We start from the raw sequence: 10422 nt of genomic DNA, 5'->3' as shown, positions 1-10422 counted from the left end.
TGCTCAGGGTGCCAGTGAAGTCTACCAGGAGACACTCAACATTGGCAAGGGCCAGATTGTGTACAATGGAGAGCTGGAAGGCATCACCAGAGCTTTTGAGTATGCTGCCACAGTGGCCTCCCCCTTCCAGGAGATCAGGATCCATGCAGACAACCAGGCAGCCATCTACAGACTGCAGACCCCCTCTAACAAGCCTGGCCAGGCATGGCAGCTCAGATGCATCCAGGCAGCACAGCAGATTGTCAGCAAAGGAGCCACTGTCTCCATCCACTGGGTCCCTGGACACCAGGATGTACATGGTAATGAGAGAGCTGACAGGCTGGCCAAGCTAGCAGCCAAGAAAAGACCCTCTACTTACACCACCAGTCTGGCCATGACTGGCATCAAGATTAAGAGCATGGCAACTCTGGAATGGGACAAGGCCTTGAGGAGCTACAGTATTGGAGCTGTCAACTGCAATCCCTTCACCTATGCTGCCCAGTACAGTTGGAGGATTGGGAAGAGACTGAGGATTCCCCCAGGGACCAGGAGAGAGACTGCCAGTGCCTTCTATCAGCTGAAGCTTGGCCATGGATACAACAAGGCCTATCTATTCAGGATTGGCAAGACTAACCACCCTTTCTGCAGCTGTGGAGCCAAGCAGACTCCTGAGCACCTGCTCCTGAGCTGCAAGTGGCTGAACACAGACCGGAAAATACTGCAGCACAGTCTTGGGAAGGTACAGCTTACTCTCCCTCTCCTCCTCCACACCAAGCAAGGTGTCAAGGCCACCTTAGACTTCATCAGCAGGACCAAGGTTGGCACAAGGAGGTGGCATCTTGGGCAATCATCTGAAGACCAGGCATAGTGATGCCACAACACCCTCTGTTTCCTTTGTTTGTTTGTTTTACACCTGTTTTGTTTCAAGCAACTCTGCTCTGGGCCTGAGCCCTCACCATCCCTTGTACCCCTATTGACCTCACACTCCTGTAACTAAATCTTTGCATTACCAGAGGAGCTATGCCCTCTCGTCTTCCATAGTCTTAGACTCAGATAGGACGTTAAACCAATCAATCAATCAATCAATCAATCGAGGCATTGGCCGATGAGCTTGACAGGCTTCTTGACTCTGCAATTATCAATAACAATGCTTGGGATGCTCGCGCATTGCAGCGCTCAATTCACCGGCTTGCAGCTCAAAACAAGCTACTTACTCTTGAAAACCAGCAGCTTCGCCTTGCAGTTACTACTAAGAAGAAGCGCAAGAACAAGGGCAAGCCGCTAACCCTACAACAAGAGCAGCAGTATGAGCACAATCCTCTCTTCTTCTTGCCGCGCAAGGTACAAGAAGCTTGCAATCGCAAGCAAGCCACGCAACAACAGAAATGTGACAAAGCGGCAGCAATTATTGAGCAACGGCAGATACAAAACCAAAACAAGATACTCCAAGAACAGCTACAACAGGAGAAGCGTGTGGCGCGAGAGGAAGCCAAGAAGGTGCGGGAGTGTCACGAAGATGCTACGAGTAGGCCCTTTAGGACTCGCTAGGAGTCTAAATCAATTACTACATACGGTATCTAAGTAGGTACAAGATGTTGTGTACTGAACAGAACTCTACCAGCAATAGTCTATATACTTACGTGTGGGTTTGTTCGGTTACCGGTTAATAATCAGAACTGAGTTGGATAGGTATCGGGGTTGCAAGTCCCAGAGCGGGGCTTGCAGAATTCTAATACTCCTGCTTCAGAGGTTGCAGGTCCGCTCCAGAGGTGACTGGAGGTTGTACATCCGCTTTGGAGGCGTGTAAGGATGCTGGGGATTTGGTGCGTACGGTCAGGGACAGTACAGAGCGGATCCGGATATTGTCAGGGGATCTGGAGAGGATACCGTGACAGGGAGAAGGAGAGAGCTGAGAAGGCAGCTGAGAAACAACGGCAGAAGGCAGCTCGCAACACTGCCACAGCTATACAACTGTCCCAATCTGGCGAGCGCAAGGCCTCACAGAGTCTTCCTGCAAACCCTTGCAAAAAACAGAGGCGTGTGGGTGGTGCTGTGGGTGGTGTGGCCACAACGGTGGGCGCCTCAAGCCCTCCACCAAAAGCCACCTTGCGTGGCCGCAACATGCAACTCCCACACAAGTATCGATAGCCAAAACAGTTGCCTGAGTCTACAGATTACAACACCAAAAAATCTCACAATAATATATATTGTATGTGGTTGTACAGCTTCATTTGTGGGTGCCTGTGAAGGCGCTAGCGCGGTCGTTTTACCAACATGATCGTTGTGCGCACAGACACGGTACAACTTCATGTGGCCGAGCCGTCTTGGCAGATCAGCACCTCGCGGCCATGTTCATTAACTGCACCGCAACATTCCTGCTACCTGAATCTCGACATCGTCGCGAAATACACCTTGGAGTGCAATGCGCCCTTACATACCACCAGGTGTTGTCACGCTATTCGAATTGCGTCTGCAGGCTGCCAGCAAACACTCCAAAGAGACGGCCTGGGAAGATGCGCTCAAGGCGATTGAGCAAGCTGAGTTGCTCACACAACGAGCTGATTTTCCGCAGCTTCCAATGAACGAGGTCGAATTGCGGGTTCTACTACAGCGCGGGATATTGGAGCGCAGACAGGGCAACTACGAGCGAGCGACTGACATCTTTCGACAAGCGTTACTACACGTCAACAACGACAAGGTGACGAGTGAGCACCTTGAGGCTCTTGGCGAATTAGGCACGGCTTTGCATCGACAAGACGCTTTTGCACAGGCTAGCGAGATATTCGAACAGCAATACACCCTTGCAGAAGCTGTCGCTTACAAGTTCGACAACCCCTGGGAGCAGCATACTGTTGCATCGAGGAGGTTGCTGGCCCATGCATGCAGCGCCGTTGGGAACAGAGCGCTCGCCCTCTATCAATTAGCTGCTCCAGGGCTCGATGGCCCTGAGAAAATAGACAGAGCTCAGCTTTACTCAATCGTCACACTGCTGGAAGATTGTGTTGAGCGTGCAATGAATCTCAAGGAGAAATATGGAGGCAGGTTTTGGGCAGAGGTGGTCATTGGCGAAACCGAGGCATCGGATTTTCGGAATATGACAACAACTTGGCAGTCAACAGCGCTGGACCGCCTGATGCTATGCCATCTTGCGCTTCACGATGTTGGGACAGCATTGGAGTATGGCCGGAGGTCAATTGCTATGTCTACACAGCAGCCCGATCCTACCGTGCGCGCCTTGTCCAGGTTCTACTACGGACTGGCTCTTCATCACAGTGGTCGACCTGAGGAGGCCATCGAAATCTGGCAGCAAACTGGAAAGCATGACAGCTGCACTGCAGCAATAGCACTTTCCAAGGACCCAACCACAGAAAATATAGAACATCTGCGAATACTGGCAAAGCATGAAGTGCGTTTCAGTCACCACGACGAATACGGCCTAAGCGTTCTAGATTATAGCTTCCTAGGCGACAATGAGCGTCTCAAAACTGTTGCGATCGAGGGCCTTCGACGAGAATTCAGTCATCCTGATGACAATGGTCTTACTTTAGAGATGTCCAGGATCGAGGAACGAATTGCGAACCTGCTTGTTGAGACTCAACGTCGAAAGAAATATAGAGAGACGTTTCAACTAACGTTGCGGCCCATCTTGAATAAACTGTCTCTCGATCACCAATTCACGGGTTTGTCATACCGTCAGATCTCAGGCTGGTCTTTTACACATGTATGGCTACGCTCAGTCCTCAGTGCTGTGTCACTTCCTCTCGGGCTATCAGATGATGAGGTGTATATCAAGGGACATGCTCACCGCCAGGAAGGTATAGACAGTTTGAGGCAAGGGTATCTGAGACAACGAGATATGAGTTCAGAGACATGCAGCTTGTTTGACAGGCTTGTAATGCTCCGTTACCGCGACTTCAAGGAAGAGATGACGCGTTTGCCTAGACCGCATTCTGGAGACGATATGCAGGAGGTGATGCACCTTCGTCGGCAGTACTCAGCATTACGTGATGTTACAGACATGAAGGAGAAAGACACACAACCTGAGTTCCTGGTATTCCTGTCTTACCGGTGGCTCGGCAAAGGCTCGCCGGATGATAGAACAAATACGCAGTACCAGCGCATGCTTGACGCATTGGACCTATATCTCAGAATGCACCCTTGGTTAGATCAAGATCGAGTATCAGTCTGGCTTGTAAGTCACCAATCCCACCTATATCTTCTGAGTAGAAATGCTAACACGATGACGCGTAGGATGTCGTATGCATTGACCAGGTCGATCTAGAAGTCAAACAACGCGGTATCAATGCGTTACCCTTGGTTGTCGCCCAATGCAACGCCTTGATCAGTATCCTCGATTCTGAGTACCTGTCCAGAGCATGGTGCTCCGTCGAAGTGCTGATGATACAAACACTCCGCAACTCGTACGGCGTGCATGAACACTGGAATTACGACTACAAGACTGGGATCCTGGCAGAAGCTGAGACGATACCGCCAATCAATGATGACTTGGATGGCCTGAACTTGAGCTACCCTGAGGTTGATGAGCCGACTGTTAAGTTTCTTGTGAGACAGAGTCGAATATTGGCAAAGACGTAGGCATATCTGGTATAAAGTTGTATGGCAAGGTTGGAAAGGACATATATTCTGCTCCAATCGCCAAGGGGTATGTTGTTACGCAATATGTTTGTGAAGAAAAGAAAATAGAAGGCTTCGTATATCAGCTCGAAGCCTGCGGAGCCAAGAGCTCAAAGTAACAAAGAGAAGACAGAACCGGACCGTGGTCCTCTAAATTCCAGAGTCGGTCATGTTGTACGGGTGGTTTCCGGGGAACCAGTACCCATCCCACTCATCGCACCCCTGCTTGAAGTCTGCTGTACTTCCAATAACGCTCTGAATCTCACCCTTGCGCTCCAGAAACTGCAACGCCAGTCCCTGACTTGCGTGCCATGCAATGTGGCAATGCATCTAGAAGAATCTGTTAGCAAACCGTTTTCCTGATGTATATACGCAGTACTCACCACCCAAGTTCCCGGATTGTCGGCAGGGAACGCAAGCACCAAATAACCGCCCACTGGCATCGTCGTAGTATCACGGCGTAGAGGGTTGTTCAAGTTTAAACTGCTAACCGAACCGTCCCATTGCCCAGAACCCTCGCCGACAACGTAGAAGTCGTGCCCGTGAAGATGGATAGGATGCGGCAGCTGGAAACCATCCGTTGACTCGATATACCATATGTACCAGTTGCTGGTCGACATCTCATGAATGTTGTTGTTGGGATAGAAATTGCTCGATCCAGCAAGCGTTGTCTCGAGAGTGGGGTTGTTCCAATCGACGATCATCGGCGTACCATCGAGAAGCCAACGGACGACGTTTCCTGTCTGGAGTTTGAGATCGATTTTGCCAGCGGTACCAACTACAGACGAGGGCACTGTGTTGGGGACGAACGGGACGAGGCTGAACCTGTCTTCGTCGACGCAGGTTGTTCGCAAGGCGACACCGGTAGTTGTGGGGTTGTTGTTGGAGGCGCCGGAGTACGAAAGAATGGCGCCTAACTGGATGCCAGACGAGAGAATGTTGTTTCCTCCGCAGGCTGTTCCATAGCCTACGCGGAACCAATAGTTGTCCACAGTCTGGTTCGCTTCGATCATCACATCGTACCGTTGGCCGATAGCAAGCGTTAATTGAGTGGCGACGTAAGTCTTGATAGGAACAAAGTCGGCAGTCATGACAGTGAAGGGGTGTCCATCAAGTGAAACACTGAAAGTGCTGTCCACCGAGGTGTTGATGATCCTGATGCGATACTTCTTGCCCTTTGTGACAGACATCTTGGCGTACTTGCCTCCGCCGTTTGCATTGATATGGGTACCGTTGACGAGGATGTTGTCAGGAAGAGGAGGACCTCCTTGCGAGTGCTGTGCTACTTCGTTGAGCGTGAATGCTGGGGTGTGGTAGTAGTCTGTGATTGGCAGAACACCTAGGTCCTCGTCATAGTTGGCTGTGGCAGGTCCATCGATAATCATAGTCCCAAGCACACCGTCACCGTACTGGGCAGACCAATGAGAGTGGTACCAGGTCGTGCCGAACTGGGTAGCTTTGAATCTGTATTGACGAGTCTTCCCTGGAGCAATTGGGCATTCTGTAACTCCGGGCACTCCGTCGTGCTGACAACTGTTGAGTTGACGAATGCCGTGCCAGTGGATGCCGGTACCATTGTCTTGCATGCTGTTCTTGACGTTGACGACAATCGTGTCACCCCACTTTGCTCGAATTGTTGGTCCAGGATATTGGCCATTGATAAGTTGAAACTCTCGATTCCCGGGAGTTCCGTCCAGGTGTGGTTTCGTCACGTTTGTAATCTCGAGATTGTACTGATGGTTGTTAGCATACAGGGCAGAAGTAGAGTCATATGAACATACAGTGACGGTCGTACCAGCTGGAGGAGCTTTGGCATCGAAGTCTGTGGAAATACTGTATCCATCACTCCAGCATTGGCGTGTTCGAGCCGTGTTCGTGCAAGCACCGTCTTGTCTCTCGATAAGAGAAGCTGGAATGGCACTAGCAAATGCGAGTGAGCCAGCAAATAGCCAGTAGGCTAAGGACTGAAACAACATAATTGCTGTTGAGGGACCACGAGAAGGTGGTCAAAGAACGAATGATGTATATAGGAGTAGGGCGACTCAATCAGGCTAAGGAAAGAGTGAGAACCTTGGTCGACTTGGCTAGAGAGTAAACAAGGGAAGGTCGAAGCTGCATTTATACAGGGAAGGATTCTACGTTCAGCCGTCAAAGGTGGTCGTGGCGATGTTCGATGGGCGCTAAGCTTGCTCGTCTGGCGTGGTACATTCAGGGGAATATCAAGGCTGGAGCGTCCGTACAGCTGCGCCAATCTTCGATGGCTTTGCCACGACATGTAGGCGAGAAGGAAGCTCAGGGTACTGACCGCCGAGCCAAATCTGACAATCGACGGCCTAACGCATGACGATGGAGCGATACATTGCCATACCACAAGCCTAATCGTGTGAAAAGGACGGAGCGTCTAATTTCAGGTCGACAGCCGACTGACAATCTACGTGATAGGCTAGATGGTGCGCGGGATGAGTACGAGAATGTCGGCAGCTGTGAGCGCAGCAACGCTAGAGGTTCGAGGTCAGCTAAAGATTGCTGACAGTGCACTAAATTACTGCTTCTGGGGAAAATGCTAAGCACTTTCCCGACTGTCATGGACAGCTGAACCCAGTCACGCTCCATAAACATCCGCAAGGATGCTCGCCTGGTCCCAGGTGGTGGGTCTGCTGGAATCTCGCGTCAGACCATGCATGATCTATTGAATGATTGTCGTTGGAGGCTCCATCACCAAGAATTCTTTGAGATCAGTTGATACTAACAGGCTAGCGACAGCGCCACTTCGCTTGTTCCTCGTGACGGCAGAGGCATACGGAAGCAGAGCGGAGGGCATCCGGATTCTGTACATATTCTGGCTGAAAGAATGCGTCTATACCGAGCGAATGACCATATAGCCTGGAAATGCTGATTGGAAGGATTTCGCGAAACGCTAGAAAGCCTGTGAGGATAGACTAGAGCATGCCGGTCTCCGCCGCTAAGAAAGTATACAGTAGCAGTACCAAAGTGTTGATTAGGTTTCTCCTCATTCGTGTGTACCTGGTGGATGACTCTAAGACACGGAAGCACAATAAGGCTGACGAGCTAGCTCAGAACAGTCCCTTTTGTTGCTTACCGTGAACTCTCGAAGCTGATTGACCATCTTCCCTGACGTTGCACATTTCCAACCCAGCTCCGTAAGGCTCAGCTGGCAGGGGTTCCAGGACCCGCATGGCTGGAATTGCTTGTACTCTGTTGTCACGCAGAACATGGCATGGCTTGCTTTTTGGAACTGTTGTACAGCTCGAGCTACAAGACCCTGAAAACCGAGGTCGGGGTGCTTGTTCATGCAGTCGCAGGGCGCTAGTGACAGATCGGGCTGACGAATGATCCGAATATCATCCGGAGCATTGAAAGCGAAGGACTCCAAAACCGGGTACCCGGGCTTCATGGCGTAGATACGGGCTGCATGGTATACGTGATGTTGAGGTTCAAGTAGCGAGGTCGATGGTGTGTGCCTTGGCATGGCGAGAGTCTGGCTGAGGCTCAACCATCAAGGCTCCATTATCGCAATGCCTGTCAACAACGACAACATCGTGTTTGCCGGGTCAGATCGGGTGTAAGTACATGCAGGTGGATGTGGAGGAGGTGGTGACGTGAAGCCTAAAATTGGGGTCGGGGCCCTTGACGCCAATCGTGCACGGGCTTCCGGCCGCGATTGTAACGAGGTTCCGAGTGGCTTTGCAGCAGGTCGCATTCGCCTTGCTTGCTCCACAACGCAGAACTTCGGCCTCACCAGACTGTCACTACGCAGACACGGTCCATATCTCGATTAGTTGCAGATGCAGGCAGGCGATACTGCCTGTGAGCTTACCGTGGGGCGTCCGCCAATATGCCCAGTACCCTCTCAGCCCGCTCATGTATTGATTCCACTCGACCGCTAGAGATGGCACTTGCGGATAGCTATTTGCAGTTCGTCAAGCCGTCTGACCAAGATTCTGCTCGGTCAACATTCGTATCCAGCACGCAGGCCACCAGAAAAGACAATGGTAGGATTACCTAGCTCGTTGACTTGGTGCCTATGGTAAAGTACAAAAGACGACACTGCCCGCGCTCACTGGCCTAAGTATACACTATAATCTCCCCATCATTCTTTGGCTGTTGTCTTGAACTATCTTAGTTCGTCATGCCTGTCTCTCGCTATCTCTCTGTGACAGCTCTCGCTGCTCTGCTCTCGTTAGTCATCTCAGATGATGTATACAATCCCGACTCCATCTGCTACTCCTACGGTGTAGACTTTGTCGATGAGGGGAACTACTTCATCAACTCGCTTTCTACCGATCCCTTCACTAGTGTTTCCACTTTCAAGGGGTGTAATACAGATGTGGCGGATATCGTACTCATCGACCCTAATAACATCGAATATCTTTGCGACGAGATCCCTACTACCCCAGCCGATACAAAGCAGTTGTCGAAATGTCCGATTCAGAAGAATCAGATGTCTTCTGGGCACTGGCTTCTTCTCATCCTGGGTAACAACGGTGCTTATCCAGCTCAGCCATTTGCATGGCAGCGAGGTACGTAGGCTCTCAACTGGCTTCAAGTTTCCACATTAACAGTTCCAGACCTCTACCTTACATTGGGCCCACAAGTAACAAGCACATACACACCAACAATGACGGCCAGCACGACTATTATTCCCATCACGACCAAGACGACGACTACAACGTCTCTGCTCGTGACCGAGGTTGGCCCGTTCACAACCTTTACCATTCCAAGCGCGACAGCCAAGAGGACCAAGACAATCACGCCTAAAGCTGTCACAACTACCTCCACTAAGACCTTGACGAAGACCAGACTGGATGCTACTCGAGTGTTTGTTACTACTACACAGACAGCCACCGCCACCTGCACACTGCCCGGCCGTCCTCAGCCGGATAAGCCTTGCCGCTACACTCCAACACTTCTCCACCCCGCTGCCCTGGCCACGCCTACCCAAATTTCCAAGAACCGCTACATGCGCCGTTCAGATCGTGTTGTTGATTACGAATGGGCACGTGCGCGTGTTGAAGCAGCCAAGCAGAGGCGCAACGCACAGGCTCAGGGTCTCCAGCGCCGTGCTCCAGATGAGGAGACCACGACTCTCACAGCCGCGACTCCGGTCACGACGACCACTACTGTTACCGCTGACGCGACCACTACTACGGAAACCGTTCTGGAAACTCAGACTAGCACATCCGAGCTACCACCAGCCACTGTTTACTCGGGCGTCTTTACTTACACAACTACGCTGCCGACACCAACGAAGACTCGCCTCAGAATTGGCTGGGCTACTACCACGAAGACTATCACATGGGGGGCTACTTTCACGAGGCACACTACTGTCACTCCAGCAGCGTCAGTCTCGGCTTGCAAGAAGGCCGGTGGTCACTTCTAGAGAAGTTAACAGACTTTTGCAATCGGCGCTCCACGCTTCGATATCATGACTATTCCTCGATTCAGCGTTTCATTTCTTGGTCAATACCACAAGACAGCATTGCATAGACACGTAGCAACTATCCATGAATCTCTCCATCAAATCATCAACCCTGCATATGTGCCCCTGTCATACATCAACTGTCAGGATGTCATAATTCCTGTTAATCCTATTGCGGTGTCATGATGTCTACGATCCTGCTGTCACTCTAGGATCCTGAGAGCAATACACCCACACTCCTACACCGCATGCACAAAGATGTCCTCGCCCACACACATCTGCTGCGAAAACACAATCCTACTGCGCCACAGCACAGGGCTCCGCAGGCTGCATGCACCTACCCTTGGCCCCTGTCGATAACCCCTGTC

The 10422-nt window shown here is 51.2% G+C and overlaps 6 protein-coding genes across 6 annotated transcripts; 4 read left to right on the top strand and 2 right to left on the bottom strand.

Moving 5' to 3' along the window:
* Nucleotides 1–19: 19 nt before the first annotated feature.
* Nucleotides 20–847, top strand: BU25DRAFT_352942 (uncharacterized protein; the record flags this gene model as incomplete). The annotated part of the gene is made up of 1 exon (XM_033703431.1): nucleotides 20–847. A coding segment is annotated over one exon (828 nt), but the record flags the coding sequence as incomplete, so codon positions are not given.
* Nucleotides 848–1146: 299 nt separating this feature from the next.
* On the top strand, nucleotides 1147–2127 carry BU25DRAFT_481050 (uncharacterized protein; the record flags this gene model as incomplete). The annotated part of the gene is made up of 2 exons (XM_033711077.1): nucleotides 1147–1486; nucleotides 1901–2127. Coding segments are annotated over 2 exons (567 nt in total), but the record flags the coding sequence as incomplete, so codon positions are not given.
* A 946-nt stretch (nucleotides 2128–3073) lies between these two features.
* BU25DRAFT_481041 (uncharacterized protein) lies at nucleotides 3074–4678 on the top strand (the record flags this gene model as incomplete). Its single annotated transcript, XM_033711076.1, has 3 exons — nucleotides 3074–3636; nucleotides 3724–4171; nucleotides 4231–4678. The coding sequence occupies 3 exons, from the start codon at nucleotides 3074–3076 to the stop codon at nucleotides 4573–4575; spliced, it is 1356 nt and encodes a 451-aa protein (XP_033556395.1). The 3' UTR covers nucleotides 4576–4678.
* On the bottom strand, nucleotides 4670–6748 carry BU25DRAFT_217484 (multicopper oxidase). Its single transcript, XM_033701273.1, has 3 exons — nucleotides 6396–6748; nucleotides 4998–6347; nucleotides 4670–4944 (listed from the first exon to the last, which is right to left on the bottom strand). Exons 1-3 carry the CDS (start codon nucleotides 6588–6590, stop codon nucleotides 4765–4767), a joined length of 1725 nt encoding a protein of 574 aa, XP_033556394.1. The 5' UTR covers nucleotides 6591–6748; the 3' UTR covers nucleotides 4670–4764.
* A 694-nt stretch (nucleotides 6749–7442) lies between these two features.
* BU25DRAFT_217480 (uncharacterized protein) lies at nucleotides 7443–8240 on the bottom strand. The gene has a single exon (XM_033701272.1). It carries the CDS (start codon nucleotides 8102–8104, stop codon nucleotides 7652–7654), a length of 453 nt encoding a protein of 150 aa, XP_033556393.1. The 5' UTR covers nucleotides 8105–8240; the 3' UTR covers nucleotides 7443–7651.
* Nucleotides 8241–8525: 285 nt separating this feature from the next.
* Nucleotides 8526–10157, top strand: BU25DRAFT_415541 (uncharacterized protein). Its single transcript, XM_033707561.1, has 2 exons — nucleotides 8526–9155; nucleotides 9204–10157. Exons 1-2 carry the CDS (start codon nucleotides 8765–8767, stop codon nucleotides 10013–10015), a joined length of 1203 nt encoding a protein of 400 aa, XP_033556392.1. The 5' UTR covers nucleotides 8526–8764; the 3' UTR covers nucleotides 10016–10157.
* Nucleotides 10158–10422: the final 265 nt, after the last annotated feature.

This window comes from Macroventuria anomochaeta (genome assembly GCF_010093625.1).
Source record: "Macroventuria anomochaeta strain CBS 525.71 unplaced genomic scaffold BU25scaffold_47, whole genome shotgun sequence".
Lineage (NCBI taxonomy): Eukaryota > Fungi > Ascomycota > Dothideomycetes > Pleosporales > Didymellaceae > Macroventuria > Macroventuria anomochaeta.
This window is presented reverse-complemented; position numbering and strand designations above follow the sequence as displayed.